This window comes from Hyperolius riggenbachi, chromosome 2 (genome assembly GCF_040937935.1).
Source record: "Hyperolius riggenbachi isolate aHypRig1 chromosome 2, aHypRig1.pri, whole genome shotgun sequence".
In the NCBI taxonomy this organism is placed as follows: domain Eukaryota; kingdom Metazoa; phylum Chordata; class Amphibia; order Anura; family Hyperoliidae; genus Hyperolius; species Hyperolius riggenbachi.
Window position 1 is genome coordinate 220,549,459 of NC_090647.1, and position 23,476 is coordinate 220,572,934.

At 40.2% G+C, this 23,476-nt stretch overlaps 1 protein-coding gene across 6 annotated transcripts in view; it reads right to left on the bottom strand.

Moving 5' to 3' along the window:
- Window positions 1–12,999: 12,999 nt before the first annotated feature.
- INPP4A (inositol polyphosphate-4-phosphatase type I A) overlaps window positions 13,000–23,476 on the bottom strand; it is a 220,965-nt gene continuing 210,488 nt past the window's right edge. For all 6 annotated transcript variants that reach the window (XM_068268175.1, XM_068268178.1, XM_068268176.1 and 3 more), the window contains one exon: window positions 13,000–17,004. In XM_068268175.1, the coding sequence (XP_068124276.1) occupies window positions 16,872–17,004 (133 nt within the window). In that variant the 3' untranslated portion in view covers window positions 13,000–16,871. The remainder of the gene's footprint in view (window positions 17,005–23,476) is intronic.

Here is a 23,476-nt window from a genome sequence, read left to right on the forward strand (position 1 = left end):
ACTGGACTGGACATATACACCTTTTTTTGTGGGAACACAGCCTTAGAGCCCTTATTGATACAGACAGACCACACAATGTTTTGGCATTGTATAGCACTGAACTGTCTTCAGTAATGTGAAATTTAGTAGAGCATGGTTCTCCCTCACAGTTACATCCCTACATTGATCCTATTTGATTTAATAATTGTGTTTTAGCCAAACTGTTATCTTGTTATGTTGAATTTTAGCATCTATCTGTTATAATTGTTAAATACAGCACTGAACTATATGCCTGCTAAATCATTAATGTGACACTGTAGGGAGGGGAGTATGGAGGCTGCCATCTTCATTTGCTTATAAAAATGTCCGGTGTTTCGCTGTCTTGTGTAACCTTCAGCTTGAGCAGTTTGGAAAACAGCATGCAGTGATAGTAAATGAGATGTTATTAATTTCAGGTTGATGCATTTTTTTCCCCATCTTTATGCAAATGTGTGCAGTTTGGAACAGGACCAATTTAAAACATTAACCCCTGCATTTGATCAGTCCAGAACTGATCTGCACGTATTTCCAAAAACTTAACATAAGATTTGCATAGACTCAAAATTAGTAGCACCTGATCTGCATATTTGTTCTGGGTCAGTGACTCAACAAGTATTAAAGGCAGAGGAACATCATGCCAGGAAAGAAGCATTTAAAAAAATTGGCAGCCTCCATTCTATTGTCATGAATGGTCAACTTTAACCCATTTGCGTTCCGTCGTTTTCACTTGAGCAATGTTCACCTCCCATTCATTAGCCTATAACGTTATCACTACTTATCACAATGAACTGATCTATATCTTGTTTTTTCCGCCACCAATTAGGCTTTCTTTGGGGGGTACATTTTAATAAGAGCCACTTTACTGTAAATGCATTTTAACAGGAAGAATAAGAAAAAAAAAGTTTTCAGCCATTATAGTTTTAAAATAATACATGCCTCCATAATTAAAACTCACATATTGTATTTGCCCATATGTCCCGGTTATTACACCGTTAAGATTATGTCCCTATCACAATGTATGGTGACAATATTTTATTTGGAAATAAAGGTGCATTTTTTCCGTTTTGCATCTATCACTATTCACAAGTTTAAAATAAAAAAAAGATAGAAATATTTCATCTTTACATTGATATTTAAAAAGTTTAGACCCTTAGGTAAATATTTACATGTTTTTTTTTATTGTAATGTTTTTTTTTTATATTAAACATTTTATTTGGGTATTTTTGGGAGGGTGGGATGTAAACAATTGTTTTATAATGTAAATGTGTGTTTAGTTTTTTTTTTTTTACTTTTAGTTGTAGTTTTACTTTTTGGCCACATGAGTTTGTTTACATGACGTCACTCTAAGCGTAACATACGCTTAGAGAGACGCATGGGGGACGTTGCAGCCAGAAAAAGCAAAGCTTCCAAGAGAAGCTGTCGCTTTTTCAGCGGGGGAGAGGAATCAGTGATCGGGCACCATAGCCAGATTCACTGATTGCCTGGCTAACGAACCGCGGGCCGGGAGCATGCGCGCGATCGGCCGCGGGAGCGCGCATGGTTCCTGGACGTAGTTTCTACGTCCAGGAACTAAAATAGGTTAATCTTGCTCAGATGTAGCTTGGAAAACTGACGCTGTTTTATATGGGTAAAGGATGTTTTTTCCCTGTTCCTGCACTTTGCTACCACCAGTACGGTAAACCTCTCTCAAAGCATTTATTCTACTTTTAGTGGTGGACACTTTTTCCAATTGTAGCTTCACACAGTTTACCCAACATACACAAATTCATATTATTTTTTTTTTTTCAAATAAATTTTATTAAGTTTTCAAAGTTTTTATCCCTATTACAAATAATGTTTACCATATCATATCTTAAAGATACGCAGACGCAGCTGCTTTTCATTAATAACAGAACATTACATTTTGTGACATGGAACAACAACAATTTCAGCAGATAAGTAAATTTCCAAATTTCCAACCTCCCACCCGGACCCCCCCCCCCCTCTTCCCACCCCCCTCTACTGCTCTCTTTTTTATCTTGATTACATTTATTTTGTATCCATAGACTCAATGAACTAAAGCGTTCAGTTAGTGTTGTTATTTAGTTATGTGGAGATCCTGATATTTCTAAGCGTCCTAGAGTACCTGCTAGTTGCTGATAGGCGTACCAAGAGGAATATTTGAAAGGCTCCATAAGCTGTCCAATTTGTGTGTCAGAATACATCAGAAGCATATATGATTTCCACCTTTTAAAAAAGGTCTTTGTGCCCTTTTCCACATTTAAAGTTGCTTCCAATCTCCCCATTTTAAATAAAAAGGATAATTCGTCATGCACATCTAGTATAGTGGGCACTGTCGGGTATATCCATCTATTATATATGGCCTTCTTTGCAGCCGCTAGAACCAAATGGCCTATATCAGAGAGTTTATGGGAGGGGCCTCCTGCCTTTTCTCCTTCTTCTTTATAATGGAATAAAAAGAGTATAGGATTTTTTGGGATCTGCCTTTTACAGAGTCTACCTAAGAAATGAGATATGTCATCCCACAGCTTTGAGATACCAGGGCATTCCCAGACACAGTGCATCAGGTCTGCTTCCATATGATTGCATTTTGGGCATTTATTGACATAGTGCGGTGGTGGGATTTTATATTTTATATTAAAGGCGTACTTAGCTTTAAAAATAAATAGCAGATGTGATTCCCGCCACTTCTCGCTTACTAGAATCGATCTTAAGAGATTATTGCCAGTTATTATTTTGTTCTCAATGTTTGAATCTGGAAAGATTTTTTCCCATGGTTTGAAGTTCTTTTTGGATATTGCCTCACACTGTGTCTGGGCTAGCGCACTCTGTAGCTCCGAAAGTGACAATCTCCCTCCTCCTGGCTTTAGAAACCGGTCAAATGGGGTAATTTGTGCTATAGTAGCCACATTAGTAATATTTTTATTTATATAGGATTTTATTTGTGCGTATATTAGAAAATGTGCCTTATTTATCCCATAGGTTTGTTGGATTTCTTTGAATGACAGGAGGGTATGTTTATCTAGATTTAGCACATTGCTAATCTTTAGAACCCCTTTAGATTCCCATTTCGCATATTCCTTGTGCATCATACCTGGTAGGAATGTTGGTGAGCCCCATAGGGGGGTGTATTTTGATATTCTCCATGGCATATTAAACATCTTTCTTAGTTCCTTCCACGTCACTATGGTATCTCTAAGAACTTGGCTATGTTTCATGCGCCTAGGCAAATTTGCCCAGGGTGTATGAAGCAGGCCTACTAGGGACCACGGTTCGGCTAGGGAGCTCTCAAGTTTATAGTTGGAGAAGAAATTGGTGGCTGAGACCCAATCTCTTACATGGCGCGTTAGGCAAGCTAAGTTATATTTTCTCACGTCTGGGAGATTTAGGCCCCCGTATGTTTTAGGGATTTGAAGTCGCTTTATTTGTATTCTGGCTCTTTTTCCTCTCCAGAGGAATTTGGAGAAGGCTGTGTTAAGACTATTTATGTCTTTATGTTTTATCAGAAGCGGAAGGGTTTGCATTGGGTATAAGAGTCTCCCAAAGCTGATCATCTTTATCAAAGCTGACCTTCCTGTTAGACCCATAGGTATATTGGCCCATCTGTCTAGCTGTTGGATGATATTTGTAATTAGTGGGGTGAAGTTATTTATATATAAGAATGAGGGGTCTCTATGAACTTTGAGTCCTAAATACATGATGTATCCATTTGCTATTTTGACTCCTAAATTTAATTGTTCTTGCCTGGGTAACTGGTTTGAGAGGTAGAGTAGCTCGCTTTTCTGTTCATTAATTTTGAACCCTGACTCCAGGCCAATCTCCCTGATAGTTTCCAGTACAAGAGGTACTTGTGATCGTGGTTTATTTAAAAAGAGTAGGATGTCATCCGCGAAAAGTGCAGACACCACCCGTCTCTCCCCTATCTGAATTCCCTCTAAGGAGCTAAGAAGGTAAATGGCCAGTGGCTCTAGGGCTATATTGAAGAGCAGCGGTGACATTGGACAACCCTGTCTTGTACCTTTGTACAGCCGAAAAGCAGGAGATAGGAATCCTGGGGTATATATTCTAGCTGAAGGGGCTGTATATAGTGAATTAATGAATTGCATAAATTCCCCTTGAAATCCCATTTTGGCTAGAACCTTATTTAGCCACGTCCAATGGACTGCGTCAAAGGCTTTTTCCGCGTCTAGCGTCAGTATTGCCGCTTGTTTGTACGTTTTGGGGTAGGCTTTGACTTGTTCTAGTACTGTCATAAGCTTTCTAATATTCGTCACCGCTGCTCTTCCTTTTACGAATCCTACTTGATTTGGGTGGATCAATAATGGTAGAAATTGTGCTAGCCTATTCGCCATTAGCTTTGTAAGTATCTTCAGATCTTGGTTAATCAGGGAGATCGGCCTATAGGAAGCAGGGTCAGTTGGGTCTTTACCCTCTTTATAGATCAATTTAATGTGAGCTTCATTTCCTGATGGTTGGATAGGTTTACCTCCTAGTATCGAGTTATATAAGGAGGTCAAGGTGGGGGCTATCTCTGATTTTAGTATTTTGAAATATTCGGCTGGTAAGCCATCGGGGCCTGGTGACTTATGATTATGTAGTCCTTTAATGGTGGCTAGGACTTCTTGCTCTGTGATAGAGCTATTTAGTTCCTCTAGATGTTGTTCTGACAGTTTTCGTAGTTTGACCTTTTGTATAAATGATTCTCCCAGTGGTTTATCAATAAGTCCCGAGTCCCCATAGAATTGTTTATAATGCTCATAGAATATCTTATTGATGTCCTTAGGTAAATGAACTAGCTTTCCATCTTTGGCTCTAAGAGAGTGAATATTAGAAGGTGTATTTTGGGCCTTAACCATTCTGGATAGGAGCCTACCAGATTTTTCACCGTATTTATGATAAAAGAGCTGTCTGTAAGGTACTGACAAGGTTTCCCGGATCTTACACCAGAGATCAACCTCTTTCTTTTCATTCAGCCATTTCTGTCTGTTAGCCTCATTGGGTGTTAGCTTGTAATCAGTGTATGCTTGTCTGACCTTTTTCACATGTTTTTCATATTCTAATAAGCTCTGCTTTTTTTTTGCTGTTACATATGAAATGATCCTTCCCCTTATGACCGCTTTGGATGCATCCCAAAAGATATGAGGTTTATCTTTGTATGATTTATTATCAGAGGAATACTCCTGCCACCAATATATAAGATCTTGATGGAATTTCTCATCTCCATATAAAAACTGTGGGAACCTCCATAATATATCTGTGCCATGGGGTATTTTTTTTTCTATGTAAATGGATATAGGTGCGTGATCAGAAATGATCATATCATGAATTGATGCCTCTCTTAGCTTAGTAACTAAATTTGAAGATAATAAAAGATAGTCGATACGTGACGAGGAGGCATGAACTGATGAGTAAAAGGAATATTCATGGTCATAAGGGTGTAGGAAACGCCAACTGTCCACTAAGTCTAGGTCCTTTACCAGTGTGGCTAAGTGAGTGGATTTAGACTTGTAATTTGCTGGAGGCTTGGTAGATCTGTCCTCAGCCACACTAATGACATCATTAAAATCACCCCCAATTATAAGGTTAGGGAATGGCTTTTCTGTTAATTTCCACTGTAATTTTTGTATAAAAGTTTTAGGATTAGTATTTGGTCCATAGATGTTAAATATAGTATACGTTTCCCCGGGTAAACGTAAGGTGACATAGGCCCATCTTCCCTCATCATCAGAGGCTGAATCTATAATTTCCGCCTTTAGGGATTTGTTTATTAGAATCATTACTCCCGCCTTTTTCCCCACCGCTGGTGAACCTATAACCTGCATTACCCATTTCTTCTTCATGTATGACATTTCCGCCCTCCCCAAATGTGTCTCTTGCAAGAGAGCTACGTCTGCATGAAGGCTTTTTAAATGCCTTAGAATTTGGCCCCTTTTTGCAGGTGTTCGTAGGCCCTTAACGTTCCATGAATAGATTTTGATTACCATGGTTCTAAGTTATAGGGCTTATGTCGTCTTGCATTCACTCCACATTTCCATAGATACCAATTAGCAAATAGTGAGCAGTTCCCTTTTTTACCCTTAACCCTCCCCCCCCTTATTAACCAAGCATAAAGAACATATAACTGACAGAGGAATAAAAATTTTCCCTTAATAAGAGTAGAAGCTGTATCAGTGTTTACATATCTCGTGTCAGCATCATACTTAACATTTCCCATTACTTCGGTGTAGACTCCTCTTTTTTCCTGCATGAACACAGTTTAACTAGCCATTAGGCTTTCCTGCAGCCTTCTATAAAGAACAAATCGTCCACATTAAGCACTATTTACTTTTAGAGTTCAAGGGAGAGATCCCCAGTTTTAAAGTAACAGAGTCAAGTCCAAGTTCACCAATCTATATAGGGTGGTATGAACAGAGTATGGTTAAGTTAGTACAGATTTTCATACTTTACCCAACTGCTTCCTCAGCCCCCTCGGACGATACTATAGTTGGGAGATTCTTGAGGTAACTGCGAGCTTCTTTTGGCTCTCGAAAGAAAAGAACTTTACCTTGAGCTTCGGTCACTTTAAGGAGTGCTGGGTATAATAGAGCAAACTTTATTTGTCTATTATAAAGTTCAGTGCAGGCTGCTCCAAAGAGTTGCCGTTTCTTTGTAACCTCTGCTGAATAGTCATTGAAGATGCGTATTGTAAATCCTAGCAGTTTGAAAGGTTCTCGCAGAGCTTTGTACGCATTCAAGATCTTCATTTTGTCGTTGTAGTCTAAGTATCTTACTATTACAGTTCTTGGTGTTTTGGGTTCGTTGTCTTTAGGAGGCCCTATTCTGTGTGCTCTTTCCACCCTCATTGGTGCAGTAAACTTCAGGGCTTCTGGTAGGTCTACTTCACATAGTTGTTGCAGGTCTCCTGGCTTACATGACTCCGGCACTCCGACCACTCTCAGGTTGTTCCGGCGGGAGCGATTTTCCAAATCGTCTAGCTTCTCCTTGAAGCCTTTATTCTCTGCGGTGAGATCTTTGATTGTGTTCTGGGCTGTTTGCAAGTCTGTTTCACACCGCTCTATTCTGGTCTCTGCCTCCCGGATCTGCTTAGAGTGCTGCTGCAGTTTGTGGTTGATGGCCGCCAGAGACCTCGTGACCGCGGCCTCCACTATTGCCTGCAAGTCGGGTGAGATTCGTTTGACCACTTCTCTGGCTATGTGTTGGTGGTCAGCATCTTTAAGCTGGGTGTGAGGTCTCTCCTCGAACTCATCAGAGTCAGTGCCCCATGCATCATCATTTCTCTCACTGCTCGGGGATCTGGCCTGCTTCTTTTCCGGCGGCGCCATCTTTGATTGAGTGTTAGGCTTCAGATTATCCTTGTTTGTTTTGCCCGCTGGCTTTAAGCGACGGTCCATAGGGTGTGCTGTTCAGCTTCTGCGGACTGTGGGCCACCCTTCTAGTCTCTGGAGGGCGTTTGAGTGTGGCCAAGCCACTGTTTTATGATCGGCTGCACGGAGCTTCCTTCACTCGCGTCCGTTCATGCAGGCGCCGGATCCGGAAGTCCCAAATTCATATTATTTTTATTTTTTTACAGTCAGATTTCATAACAAACACATTTAACCACTTCAGTCCGCAGGTGTTTTCACCTTCAGGACGGAAGCAAATTCCAATTCATCCGCCAATAACTTTATAACTACTCATCACACGTAAATGAACTATATCTTTTTTTCCCCGCCACAAATTAAGCTTTTCGTGGGCAATACTTGTTTTCAGTAATTATTTTCTATGCATTAGCAATGCCAGAGGTAGGCGCTCACAGTGCCAGCAAAGTGTCTGGCTTTCGCCTGCCCAATTCTAAGGTGCGGATGGAAATTATCATCAACAGCATAAATAAACAAACAAATGTTCCAGGTTGCGGGGACAATGTTCCCAAATTGCACACAGTTCCAATCCAGGAGTCACGGATCTATACACATAGCATCACTCGCTCCACAATATTTTCCAGCATGTATGCTATCAGCAGCACAGTGAGTTCAAGTCCTTTAGGTGGCTATAAGTCTCCTCTCAGGAACAGATAAAAAGCCGTCACCACACCCCTGTGAGATACACTCACCAGATATTAGGACCTACTCATAGGTCATAGGAAGCCTTGGGACAGTCACCGGGTCGTCCCTCACCACATCGGCAAACCTTAGTCCAAGTCCAAACGGCCTTAATATACTTTAATCTTCCTCAGCCTTAAAACCTCAATAAGAAAAACTCCACATAGCGTAATACTGTTACTTTAATAAAACCTTTAAAAATCAGTTGCACTTACAATTTCCATGAAGTAAAAACAGCGTAGAGTTTTTATCGCGCAGGCTCTCCCCCGCTATGTTGGCCGGCTGGCACAGGTATCCCCCTGCTCTGGTGGACTTCCGACCGCCGCGCGCTCAGTCAGTTCCGTCCTCCCAGCTGCGAGACCCCGCCGTGCCGCGTGTGTGATCGTGCTGTCTCTTCCGCGTTAGGCCCCGCCTTACATGTTTCGTCACTACGTGACTCATCAGAAGCTGTAGTGACGAAACATGTAAGGCGGGGCCTAACGCGGAAGAGACAGCACGATCACACACGCGGCACGGCGGGGTCTCGCAGCTGCGAGGACGGAACTGACTGAGCGCGCGGCGGTCGGAAGTCCACCAGAGCAGGGGGATACCTGTGCCAGCCGGCCAACATAGCGGGGGAGAGCCCGCGCGATAAAAACTCTACGCTGTTTTTACTTCATGGAAATTGTAAGTGCAACTGATTTTTAAAGGTTTTATTAAAGTAACAGTATTACGCTATGTGGAGTTTTTCTTATTGAGGTTTTAAGGCTGAGGAAGATTAAAGTATATTAAGGTTTGCCGATGTGGTGAGGGACGACCTGGTGACTGTCCCAAGGCTTCCTATGACCTATGAGTAGGTCCTAATATCTGGTGAGTGTATCTCACAGGGGTGTGGTGACGGCTTTTTATCTGTTCCTGAGAGGAGACTTATAGCCACCTAAAGGACTTGAACTCACTGTGCTGCTGATAGCATACATGCTGGAAAATATTGTGGAGCGAGTGATGCTATGTGTATAGATCCGTGACTCCTGGATTGGAACTGTGTGCAATTTGGGAACATTGTCCCCGCAACCTGGAACATTTGTTTGTTTATTTATGCTGTTGATGATAATTTCCATCCGCACCTTAGAATTGGGCAGGCGAAAGCCAGACACTTTGCTGGCACTGTGAGCGCCTACCTCTGGCATTGCTATAGTTTATCTTTGATCTCCAGAGGGGCGATCCAGTGCACAACATTTGTGGTCAGCGCGAAGTGTGTTTCCTTTCTTCATTTTCTATGCATGTTATAGGCAAATACAAAAAAAAAGAAAAGAAAAAATACACTATTTCTCCAAATCCATCCCCTGTAGTTTTAAAATAAGCAATGTTACTATAAAAGCCATCCATTTTATTTGCCCATTAGTCCAGTCTATGACAACATTTAAGTTCTGTTCCTAGTACAATGTATGGCGTATATTATTTTGGAATAAATATTATGTGGGAATAAAGGTGTATTTTTGTGTGTGTGTGTGTGTCCCATCAATTGTAAGCCATTATGTACTAAAATAACAGTAATATACCCTCAAGACATACACATAAAAAAAGTGGATTAATTATATTTTTTTAATTAAAGAAAAAAAATCTGTAGTGTGTAATTTAACTTTAGTCACTAGATGGAGCTAGAAACAATCCCTGGTTTACCAGGAAGTGTTTATTTTTAGTTTTTTTTTTACGTTCATTCACGTTCTTTGTTATGAATGGACATTCCATTGAAATCTTATTAATGTATTATTAAAAAAAAAAAATAAATTATAATATATATATATATATACACACACACAGATATCTGTTCTCTCTCCATTACGGCAAAGTACAGAGGAGATAACAGTCCTGTAACAGCATCTGTTTAGCTCTCTATCCATGTGATGCGCCGTGACCTGGAAACCACAGATTTGTTGCTCCCAAAACAGCTTTGGAACTGCTATAAAAACAACTTACAGCTGTGCCTTGCTTATACAGGTCACTCGGTACTAAAGTGGTAAACTGATGAAGTATTCATTACATTTATTTGAAAAGCATTCTTGCTGTACCGGGTCTAAGGAATCTACACTGTACTACGTATTAAATCAACCCTCTATGCGCTATTCTTACTTTTGACAATTTTAGGCATAAACAAAAAAAAGACCACATTATACATTCCATGAAAACAGTGATATATAGAAGTTGGAGACATTTGTCATTTGTTTATTTCAATATTAGCACATTTACAGCAATTACACCAAGCAAAAAGGAAAAAAAAGGATTACCGACAATAGTAACCATACAGATATATATATATATACTTCTCACAAATTAAATTACATGAAAATGTGAATAGTGCTTGGCAAGTATAAAAGCATCAAACAAACAAAAAAGTCTATCATACAATATCTTTACAACAGCAAAGGTTACAAAACAAGTTCAGGTCAACATCTCCTACCTGTGTAGACAATGGGCAATCCTCTGGAGGTTCTGTGTTCATTAGATCTTATACACAGTCTGACTTTATAGAAATCTGAAGAGAGCAATATGGAGGATGCCCTCTTTACTTGCTATAAAAAAAAAAAAAGATGTTGGTTTGTTTGCCCTGATGACCTTTTAGGATCCTAGCTTCCGGGTCACATATCATGCAATTAGTAGAGTCAGAGCGCCAGTCTTCTGAGTCAATGACTCAGAATATGTAAGAAGAAGAGCATCAGCACAACATCCAAATAAATAGCATTTTTAAACAAATGTCAGCAATGGCATCCTCCATATTCCTCTCACTTCAGGTTTCCTTTAAATTAATGTTTTATAAGCAGCCTTTACAGACCCCCTTCCACAGACTGAGGCAAAAACGTCAGTCACTGTATACAACATGCACAAGAATACGCTAAAGTTGCCCTTATTTTGAAAAAAAATAATCTGTGGATTTTACCTCATGTCGGTGAAGCTTTTGTGAGAAAATAGGTGGGTTTTGCAATTCATATTTTGGTGAAGCAGAGTATATGCTAGCCACTCATGACTTAAATGCTACAACTCCTTATTCAAGTCAGAAGATTTGATATTTTCCACTATGGCAACTATGGACTGCCAAAGTGGTGTTATACTTAAGGTGGCTACTAATGATCCAATCTTACAATTTCTATGTAATATAGGGGGACTGTCTAAATTATCCATTCAATATATTCACTAAATGTACCCTTAGTCCTCTTTTCCATAGGCAGTTGATAGGTAGTGAAATGCCTCTCAAACGCTCACAACTGCTTGCTGCTGACTGGTAACTGCTTGCTGAGATCACAGTTCAACTGCTCGTTGAAATTAAACCTTATACTACATAGATTTGGTAAAATTGAATGAAAAAAATTGGACCATTAGTGGCCACCTTTATGAGAACATCTGAAAAGTCAGGTAACTTTCCACATAGATACCAGCCCAAGGCCCACAAACACTGGCCAATGTACACCAATGATGAGTTTGCAGAGTAGTCTCAACATATATACAGAACTGTTGTGGAAATTGCTACTGGCATCACTACAGATCTCCTGTAATAAATCACCCACTTTATGCCTACTGCAAGGAAAGCTTTTGTCATGTGGCTCAATAGAAGTAAGATTTACAGTGTGTCCTCCCAGTTTCCCCATACGATTATTTACATAGTTTACATTAAAAACATTTGACATTTATCACACTATTAACACTATTTAACAATAACTGTACCAATAATTTTAGGAAATGGACACTCTATTAACAGATACCAACAGAGGGTAAATCAAATGTGATCATTGTACAGCATGGTTGGTACTGAGCTCCTGATGAAAAAATGGGAGGAGAAAGAGAAAATAGTGTTTGAGAAAGAGAAGGGGATGAAGAGAAAAGGAAATAGGCTCATCTCACTTACATCATCCTATTTTAATTGACCCCAGTGGATCTGCTAAAAGAACATATGAATCTGTATGAGGTAAAGAACAAACATATTTTTGGCTGGTCTATAAAATACCCCCTGCTACAATGCTATTCTGGACCTACTACACATCTGAACCATACAGAAGGACAGAGAGAGGCAAATAGTCACAATAACCATATATTGCAACAATCGCTCAAGGCATCTAGGTTTTAGAAGGGCAAGACACATTACAACTTTAAATTCCAAAATACGATTCTCTTAAAATACAGTTATAATGCTGTAACTGTAATAATAGAAGGCAATTTTAGTTGTACATTAGACCTGTCTTCCAAAGACATCTAAGACCCGTGAGAAGCTTTCATCAAAATAAATTCTTCCAAAGAAATAAGGAATATAAGGATACTGATAATGACCATCAAGATTACAGGAAGGTTTTACAATTCATATTTTAGTTAAGCTGGATATATGCTAACTACTCACATGACTTAAATGCTATAACTCTTAATTTAGGTCAGTAATTTTTCACCATGGCAACCACAGTGGAGTCACAGTCACGAGTACATCAGTTTTCACCAACTGAAAATCTGAGCTCAGAGAATTTCAGATTAGTCACTCAATACACCCGAAAAAGAAGATCACCATTATATTTCTTCTAAGTAACACAACAGAGGGTCTATTGCGACGTGTGCTGGGGTTTACTGGCCCCTGACAAGATGTTCAAGGACAAAGCTCTAATCTACACCTTTAAGTACACAAATTACTTGTGCCCCATGTGGAACAATGCCCTGCGCCTGACCTTTTGTCATGCTGCTGATCTTGTCTCTTCAGTACGAGACCCTCCGGACCCCCAGGCTGCACATGCAGGTACTAACAGACAGGTGGATGGAATGCTGAGTGATTAAGAGTGTTGCTCTACTCGCTTTACTCCCCAAAAGTTAGGCATATCTGGTGTGCCAGTGGGCTGACCAACCTCTCTACATAATAAGGGTCAATTAAGAGAAGTCAAGAGAAGCTAGAACATCCAGTACAAGTTTTTTATTTTTTTATGTACATATACATAACATAGTGCAACACCACAACATATGGATTTCGTTTTGCGGTAAGTTCTTACTGTAGAACAACAATCTCCTTAACAATGGTTTAACATTTTACTATCTTGCTGGTTAAGATAAATTACTTATGGTTTAGTCTGTTTTATGCATTGAAAACAAGTTTAATTTCACTTCTTACTCTATAATAGGACTCTAACTCCAACTTTGTGGAGGTGAACCATAAAAAACTGAAGACAAAAAAATGAGAACCTTGAAAAGTTGTTAATAGCAACCACTGGCTGCAGAGTGGTTGATATGGCAACGTCTCAGTTTGTTTACCTCTCCTAGATTTTGTAAAACGAATGTGAAAATACAAATTTAAGGGATATGTCATTCATGAGCAGGTTTCACAAACTTCAAATTATGTTGCCTCTTTAAAGAGACTCTGTAACAAAATTTGCAGCCTTATTTCTTCTATCCTATAAGTTCCTATACCTGTTCAAATGTGGTCTGGCTTACTGCAGCCTTTTCTAGTTGCACAGTGGCTGTGTTATCTCTGTTATATGATCTAATCTTCTCTCCTCTGTCAGCTCTGTTGGGCTCAGGCAGGAATGTGCTGTCTGCTGTTAGTGGCAGAAGCTATACACACCCTCTCCACAGCCTATCACAAGCCGGTAACAGCCATGTCTTTTGTTTGTAAACACTGTCTAAAACTGGCAATTACAAGCCAGGATTGCAGTGGGGAGTGGCAGAAACAGCACAGAGGGGCCCAGGAGAACATAATGAATAGAATGGTATGCTTTTTATTGTAAGAATTTTAGAGTACAGATTCTCTTTAAACCTACACAGGTCATTATGGGAAGATTACAGCGGTTCCAACAGCATGCATATTCAGCTATTAATCCCACATCCTGCACCAAAGTGGTATTAGGAGGATATAGAACATGGGAACATGAACTGAGCAACTGATTCTATCTAGCCTTTATATTTCTCACCAGTTGCCCAAATCACATCTATTCAGGACCTGTATTCTTAATTGTTAACATGTATTTCAAAGAGAAAAGTAGCCTTTCTTTCTATTTAATTGTACTCTACAGTAGCACGGTTAAGAGGAGATCCAAAGCAATAAAGAATAGCAGAATTTCTAGGTTAGGGGTTTCCATAGACATCTTAAAAAAACACATGGTGCACCCTGATCTGGCAATTTTTGTTTAGATTGAAGGAAAATTGGTAGATGTTATTAGCGGACTGCTCTCTCGGAAAAAGTTAAATTGAGCAGACAAGAAAACCTATTCTATTGGGTCTGGCAGTGTCCTTCCATCTCCACCCCATTGGCATCAGCCTTTACAATCAGCTGAGGAAATAACACCAGTGTGTTAAGGGTACTGCTGCGAAAACCTTCTAGTCAGTGGTTGGGTCATACTCACATGACCATATGCGTTTAAAAAGTTATGGGGCTACTTAAAAACTGGTAGAATAGGACCAAAAAACAAACTATTCTCACTAGGCAGTGGCCTCTATCAGTTTCAGGCAGATTTGATCACTCCTTCTGTTCCCCTTCAATTGACTGTGCAAATCTGAATGCGTGATTACTTAGGATTGCACTTAGGACTGGTGGCAAATTTTGGAACCTGAAAGTTAAGAAGTACAAAATATGAATGGGATGGGAAATAATTGAACTTGCTAAAATGCAAGCTATCAAAATACATTATAATTTTTAATGAATGGTGAGGAACCTAATGCTTGTTTTTTTAAATCCACAAAGTTGACTATGAAATAGCATCACTGGAAGGTTACTATTTTTCGGTTGTCCTCCTACTCCCTGGGCCTAAGCTTCTTTGTACTGGTTATATGTGGAATGTCTACCCTCCCTGACTTTGCAAGGCCCTGATTATATCACTCTCCTGCAATGCTCCCTAGGCAAAGCTCCATAGGATAAGAGGATAAGAGGCGCACAATAGAGTGTTTGACTTATATAGGTATCTAAAATAAAAATTCAAGAGGTGGCTTACCTTAAGAAAGATGTCTAACCTTGTGTTTGCAAACAGAAATTTATTGCATGATATCAGAAGTGTTTTGTGAGGTAAACGCTAAGTTCCTGAGGTAAATACTGTGCCAAAGGTGAGCCCAGAGCGCCTCTATTAAGCCTTTAACTAATGGACTATACCGTACCTGGTCAAACTATATCGCTGACATATTGTGATAGGAAATCAATTTATGCAAACTTGGATGTAGGTAATCTATTCCTATTCTGATATGTCCATTAATATTATTCGCTGGAGATCTATTAAGGGCATTTCCTAAAATACAGCCGATTGTCCAGCCTTTTCCCATATAAATTACCTTGAATTTCCAATGTTCTATTGTCTTATAAATCCTGCATTACAGTATAAATATTTGCACATGCCTAGAATTATATAAAACATTTGCTGATGCCATTTGATGTCCAGACAGTTGTTACAATTTAAGAATTATGTTACCCAACTACAGAAGGTGATGGTGTTAAATCAATATTAAAATGGACTTTGAAATCACGTGTTCACCATGTATTAATAAGCACTCACACATACTGTATAATGTGCCCTAATTTTAAAGGCTATTTCCAAGATCTAAAGATTGGAGAGTTAAGGATTATTTGCTAATTTAGATTAAACAAATAGGTAGGAGTTATTCAGAAGCCTGTAGCTCATTGCTGAAAACCACCATTTTTAAATCCGCACATAAAGTTTTACCAAAACAGTTCTCAAACCTACTTCCATGGCTCACTAACAGTCCACTATTTGTAGATCTCCTCACATAAACACAGGGATCTCTAGTTCAGTTGGTGAACAAGTCACCTGTGTCCTGGCGAGGAAAGCATAAAGCCAAGTATCTCAGGCAAAGTTGAGGAACACTGGTTTATGATCAGGCTTCCACCATAGGGTTTAGTTACACCAGAACTATGCATTTGATCATGTGTGAATGCACATGCATTTTAATGCATATTTAAAATTTGTCTAAAACTCCATTTAACCAATCCAAATGGAATCCAGGTCAGCCTACCAAAAATGCAGCATGCTACTTCATCTTGATGCAATTTATTGGAGTCCATAGCGAAAATAGTTTTCTCATATCCATGCAATGTTCCTTTTTTGGAAAGCGCAGGAAAACACATAATAAATCTGGTGTAAATAAACCCTAAGAATAGGAACAAGAAGAAGCTGAGGGGATCTATAACTTCTGATAGAAATGTATGCCAGCCAGAAGACCTTTCCAGTAGAAGCAAAACTAATTGTTGTGGAAAAATGCAAGAAGCCAATTCCTCAATTACTATATTTTTTTAATATAACTATAAATAACTATGTCAAACAAATTACTTAGAATGCATAAAACAATAGATCTCATGTATGAAAAAGACTGAAAGAAGAACTGTTTTAAATGATCACATGTAGCTCTGCCTTTAGTATATTTGAAAGACGGAATGGTAACTAGAAAGGGATCTTTCAGTCTATTTCATAAATGAAGCTAAACGAGTTTTACTTCACTGTATTTACTGGTGACAGCTGCAGTCCAAACATGCTATGCATTATTCTTCTAATCATTACAGAAGACTTCAAGTGGGGAGGCACTAAAATTCAGTTTCTCCTGCTCCTCCAAGCTCATTCAGGACGTTGCTAGCAAGTTTTCATTCAAGTGTTCAGTTTCTATGCAGACTTGGGGAGAAGTCACGCTAAGATACTGTACCACATGATCTTCTGTTGCATGCTCCGTTTACATCGGCATCTTCTCCAGTAACATAAAGTAGAAAATAAGTCATGTGCATGAACTCATTCATATTTACACAACGGTTCCAAAGGAAATCTCTGACAATGTTCAGCAGCCCTAAGATTCCACTTTTCCATAAGTTCCTTCAGGAGGTCTGTAATGTTTTGGGAAAGCCTTCAGCTGCAGACTGCTAAATGCGTATTTGCGACATCCCACATTCTTCATGGTGTTTTCCCGACGACAGCCCTCACTAAAGGACAAACAGGCAGAAAGAAAGAAAAATAAAACCTGGACAAAACAAAGACACATGGGCAAAAGCAGCAGCGTGTAAAAGCACAATAAATCAAGATGCTAAAGCATGCAGGTTAGAAGGTAGCGGTTTATTAGGTGCAGACTAATCTTATGGGTGGTTTGGTTTTCTTGTGGAAGGGATGAGTTGTGTTATGTTCATATGAAACCAGCAAGGGAAAACAGCCATGATGCAACAGCAGAGCAATAAAGAAAGAAATCAATGTGTTAGGCCAAAAAGCAAAATTCTTGGCATATAAATGGAAAAAAAAAAAAAAAAATATACTGAGATGTTACATTAGCCAACAGCAACATATGCAACCTGACCCAATTTTTGGCACATTATTTGTGATCTTCCGTCCTGTTCATCAGACACCGTTTAAAAGGTTTAAAGCCCAACTAAACCCGGAATTAAACATGGCAAAATCCAATAACAATTAATGAATATAAACTGTGTACAGAAGCAAAGCAGTGGACAGAATACCTGTGTCATTAACTTGTCACTGCAGTAAAACCTGCTTTCTATAAATTACTGGTGGATGGAGGCACCCCAAAAAGATAAAACAATTAAAATGGTAAAAAGGAGAGGAAGAAGTTGGCTTACACCTCTTGGTCCTAGGATTATTAGGTGTTGACTGCAGTGTGCACCATTGGCTTCTGGTATTTCTCCTTAGATTCATCCGGGGCCAGCCTACTAACCAGCTTTCTGTCCTCTCTGTACTCAGCTGCTGGTGGGCCAGTCATGTGTGATCATGTTACACTATAGTGGCTGGATGGTGTACTGGTTAAGGGCTCTGCCTCTGACATGGGAGACCTGGGTTCGAATCTCTGCTCTGCCTGTTCAGTAAGCCAGTAATTCAGTAAGGAGTTCATTGGGCAAGACTCCCTAACACTGCTACTGCCTACTGAGTGCGCTCTAGTGGCTGCCTCGCAAGCGCTTTGAGTCCGACAGGAGAAAGGCGCTATACAAATACTGCCATTATTATTATTATTAGTAGGAAAAATAGATTCCCGACTACCAGATTCACTGCATTACAATAGAAATCATATGTACATGAGCAGACATACTTTGTATTTCACAGGAAGTAGGTCTGACTAATTTTAAGACCTCAATTCTAGTAACAGGAAGTAACAAACGCTAGAAGCCTGGATTCTGTATGGATGGAAGCACAGTTTCAGACAAGTAAATCAACTTCATGGATTTTTTATTGGAAAAGTTTAGTTCTAAAAGGTTACTTTCAGAATCTGCCTTGTTCAATGTTGGATTTAGTTGAGGTTAAAGGGTCTCAAGTCACAGGGATGGGGCAGTGCAGCTTTCAGTGTGGTCAGGGTAGAATCTGTAGCTTCTTATTATTATTTCAAAAAATTCTGCAGTTCTTGCTCATAAAATTACTGCATATATTGTAAATAAAGTGATCCATGGCCTGACTCCAAGTCTATTACATCAATACTCTCTGAATAGAAAAAGTCAGCACAGCAGCCACTAACTCTGTACCTCCAATTATTTTCCTTTTCTTACCTATCGTTAAGCTATATGGTAATTTTGCAATAGGGATGATTTGAATGCATACAAGCGCTTTAACTAATTTTGACTACAGAAAAAAATAATATAGAGAAGCTGTGATCTGTATTAAATGACACCTGAAGTGAGAGGGACACCATAATGGTTTTATTTTAAACAATACACATTGCCCGCTCTCCTGCGGATCCTCTGCCCAGTGAGGCTCATCCGGATTTCGGATATCTGGGTAACTCGGATATCCGACCATTTTTCCACTATCCGGCCAGATCCGGATTCCGGATAGTTAGGCAGAGATCCGGATAGCTATCTGCAGATAGTTTGACGGCCTACCCGGATATCCGCGGATTTCTCCCAGCTATCTGAATCCGGATTACAAGTTCGGTGGCAAAAAGACCACCACCATCTCTCTCTCTCTCTCAGAGATTTGTAGTATGTCAAAAGCAAGCTCACATACTTTGGCCAGGAATCGAACCCAGGTCAACTGCATGGAGGCCAGCTATGCTCACCACTATACCACCAACCCCACACACAGCAAAGGACAGCACTTTGAAGTCTGGAAGATTCCAGGGCAAGGGTGGGAAGGATGAAAAGCTAGGTGGCCATGCAACCATTCCTGCTAACCTACAGCTTACTTATAGACAGTCATATGAGACACATGCCGGGTGCAGGGCTGTGTGATGAATGATCCTATAGACAGTCATACGAGACACATGCTGGGTGCAGGGCTGTGTGGTGAGTTGCTTAAGACTTTACCAAATCCAATGTTCCAATATGGGGAAGCTTCTCTGTTTGCTTTTTTTTTTCTTTTGTTTTGTTTTTAAGTGTGGTGTCACACTTCACTCTCTTCAACTACAAGAAAGGCCCAGGAGTAGTCGTAGTTATCGTAATATCTATGTTACGGCAGGACCCTTATAACACTTTCTCTTACAGGGCTATGGAAACCGTTTTGCCCATGCGATAAAGCGAGGTGCAAAAATGAAATCATGCCTAGCAGAGGATGGTTTTGATCCATCAACCTCTGGGTTATGGGCCCAGCACACTTCAAGTTCTTTTTTGCTTCATTGTGACTAAGTACATCTTATGATGTAATTAATCCCCGAGACCTCACATGCATGACAAAGTATACACCCAGCTGCATGGCTAGAACTGCTGCTGAGTTGCTACTCAAGAAATCAGATCTGCCCTTTGTATTCCATTGTGTGTGGTCAAAAAGCATAATATACATTCCCATCATCGTACCATTGCTTGGCATGTAAACAAAAACATATTAACCTCTGCAGCACACATTATGACCAGTGCTACCTCAAATTGATGAGAAATACATAGCTGTTGTAAACTGCCCATAAGCTATAAAGATGAACCCTCAACTAATATAAATCCAACTTAAATCGGCTTTTCAGATTTGTGCTGGCTTGCATATATATGTAAAATGTATTCTTTTTAGTGTCATTGCTTACTATGGCATCCTCTAGGAATATGGAAATAATACATCACAGGCTGGAATGATCATTTAGTTCTGTGCAGAAGGCACTTGTAGGGAAACATACCGTGGCCTCAGTATCCACGTCAAGAGCAAGAGATCTCACATTGGATTCCTTGTGAGTCTGTGCTGAACCTCACAACAGCACAGATGTCCCATGAAGTGGAGAAATCACAAGGGTGTATGAGCAGCATTGCAGGACTAGATCTAGATACTAGTAAACATGGAAGCACAGTATACAGGAAGCTGAGAAGATCAGCTTGATCCCTTATGCTAAAAAAAAAAAGGTTTAGAAAAAAAGAGAATTCTAAAGCAGCATGCATAGGAAAGGGGGTTTAATTTGAAGTAAGAGCACTATTAAATCTACAGAGCCATAACATGCTCCACAATTTAAAACAAAATAAATGTTTCCAAGATTGGCAAACTTTGCTTTGGCAAGCAACTATGAACTACTGTATGCCTGATGTCACATGCAATGGCAACAGCGTGTGAGATACAAAATCCATTTGATTCTGGTATCTGCTACATGGATAGCTGTATGCACTCACTTGCATGACTATGCAATTACAGAGCAGCATCAACACATGAGGTAAGTGGTTATGGGGAAGCTATAGGTACAAGAATTGTCTGCTCCAGTCTGTTCTACCCTCTCCTAGATTCAAGAAGAATTTCAATATGTAAAATAGTAAGGCATAGGTATAGGACAGTTGATTTGTTCCTGTTAGGAGTCACTTTTCCTGTCTCCAGGGAAATGCATATTTTCAGGCCTTAAGAACTCTGCCCAGTCTTCATTTGCAACGAAATCTGGCCATCAGGTATGCTATGCTCAGGAACAGCCACACTATAAGTAGGTTTGGGCTGAATGCTAGCAAAGGGAGAGAGTAAAGGAGGCTGGGGTCCAGCCTCAGATCTCGGATCGGAACCAAGCCACTCAAGTTCTTCTGGGTGACTATTTCTCGCGTTCCAATGCTGCAAAGAGGAGAACGTTTAGGGTGTGGCAAAATAAAAGGTTTAGGGGAGTTAAATGAAAAATCGAGTAACGTACAATGAAGACAATTAAAGAAGCAAAAGGGAGGACGCAACGTAAAGAAAACATGGTAAAAATGAGAAAGTTTATTTGTAACACACAGGAGTGGTAGAAATAAAATAAGGTTAGCAAATCAATACAGAGTAAAAAGGAGGGAAAAGAGAGAACAGAAAGAGAAAACATAAGAAAAAAGCATTGTAAACTAGTGATTGAAGAATAAAATAAATAGACGTTTGGCAGGTTTTCATGTTTATCTACTTGTAGCAGCCACTAGTCCATGCTGCCATGCAGCGACATGCTGACAAAAAGTGGCAATCCGAAATGCAGGAGGACATGATCAACCTTTACAGGATTTGACCCTTTCAGTCAGAAGATGACAGATTTGTAACTTCTGGTTGTGAAATAAGAAGATACTGCTGTGTCCTAGCTAAAAATAGCAAATATTCGGCTAATGAGGGACATTACACTAGTTATAAAGGTGTCTCTGCTACATTATTCTGCTTAACATTAGGTGGGTTACTGGTACTTTTCTGCTCTTTTAGACTAACAGGTCTATTTATAAAGTCCATTTAGCCTCTTGTGTTGCTTATCTGCATTCACAAGTCCTAAAAAAGCAGTGACCATAATGTTGCCACTGCTGTTATTCAACATAGCACTGATAGCACTGCAATGTCTCTAGAGCATACATGTCAGACTGTGACCCACAGAGCCATCAAATTTGGTTTCTTTACTTTACATTATGTTTAGCCCACTCTAGATCACCAGGGAAGCTACAGTATATTGGCGGTATACCCGAGATCATCAGGTAAGCCATATGGGGGAGGGAGGAGAAAGCACTAGACACCAGGGAACAGTATAGGTGAGGGAGGGCTGCACTACACACCAGCAAACTGTATAGAGGAGGGAGGGCTTCACTACACACCAGCAAACTGTATAGAGGAGGGAGGGCTGCACTACACACCAGCAAACTGTATAGAGGAGGGAGGGCTGCACTACACACCAGGTAAATGTGTAGGGAAGGGAGGACCACTAGACACCAGGGAACTGCGTAGGGGTGGGGAAAGGCATTAGACACCATGGAACAGTATAGAGGAAGGCAGGGGGGAGGGGGAAGCCCTGCTCACCAGTGCACTGTACAGGAGCGGGAGGCAGCATTGGACACAAGGGAACTGTACAGAGGAAGGAGAGGGTCCCTAGGCACCAGCGAACTGTATAGAGGTGGGAGGAGGGCCATTAGACACCAGGGAACTTTATAAGGCAGGGAGGTGGCCACTAGACATTGGGGTTGGTCCATGACTCTGTTTCAGTGTTCAATTTCCCATTTTATTTTTGAGTTTGACACCTCTGCTCTAGAGTGAATGTGACTATGGGGTATATGCACTCAACAGCGTTTAGGCAGAATTGGGTGCGTAAAGTCTTACACGCGATGAGTAGAGCATAATGCAGTCTGCTCTACTCACCCTGTGGTAAGACTTTATGCATGTTATTCTGCTTAACACAGTTTAGTGCAAAATGCTATATCACTTCTTGTAATAAAAATGTCTGTGTTCGGGAAAACACTACATTTGTCCCAAACATTGTGATTTGGTTCTGGAAGCTATAAGCCTTATACACAAACTAGAGAACAGTAAGCCGTGACAATCGTAGGCATTTGTGAAGAGTGTGTACTACTGCCCTGTGAAGTTTAGTGCTCTGCCACAGATTAGCGGAGCCAGCAGGTCGCTGATGATCTGAGGTCTTGTAGCAGTGAGGAGGACTGGGGACTGTCCTAGAAGAGGCTACCGCTGACTCTGAAGGTAAAACGAGCGGCAGGGAGGGAGGACGGACAGGATGCCGCTCTCCTGTCACTGCCAAACCACATTCAGGCGGTGTCATGGGCAGACCGCCCCAGTGCGCATTTTGTGGGTGGGTGGGGAGTTAGCCGAGGCCTAGTGCACATTTTTTAACTGGCCTTTCTACTAGTTGATTACTAATCAGTATACAGTGAGATACAGTGAGTACCCCAAAGTGCTTGGACTGCGAGTTGAAGGTTTATAAGAATATAATAAACTGAATTTATTCTGAGACAGTCACCTCAGTTCAAGGTGCAGCTTAATTATTAAATCTAAATGTTTGCTTCTTATACCTTCTGCAGGTCTGCTGGTATTTTATATTTGTGTACTAAATCTAAGAAAGGGTCAACCAAAAGAACTGAACAAAAACAATAAGATGGAACAGAGTAGTAGGAGGAGAACAAAGACACAAAAAGACAATACAGGAAATAAAGCCGGAGGGCCATCTCAGGTCTACACAGGGGAGAGGCTGCAGAACTGTAGATTATTCTTTCTTGAAGCATGTGATGTGCAGGGTTAGATATGAATGTTATGTTCATATGAACACATTGAGAGGAAATAATATACTGCTTT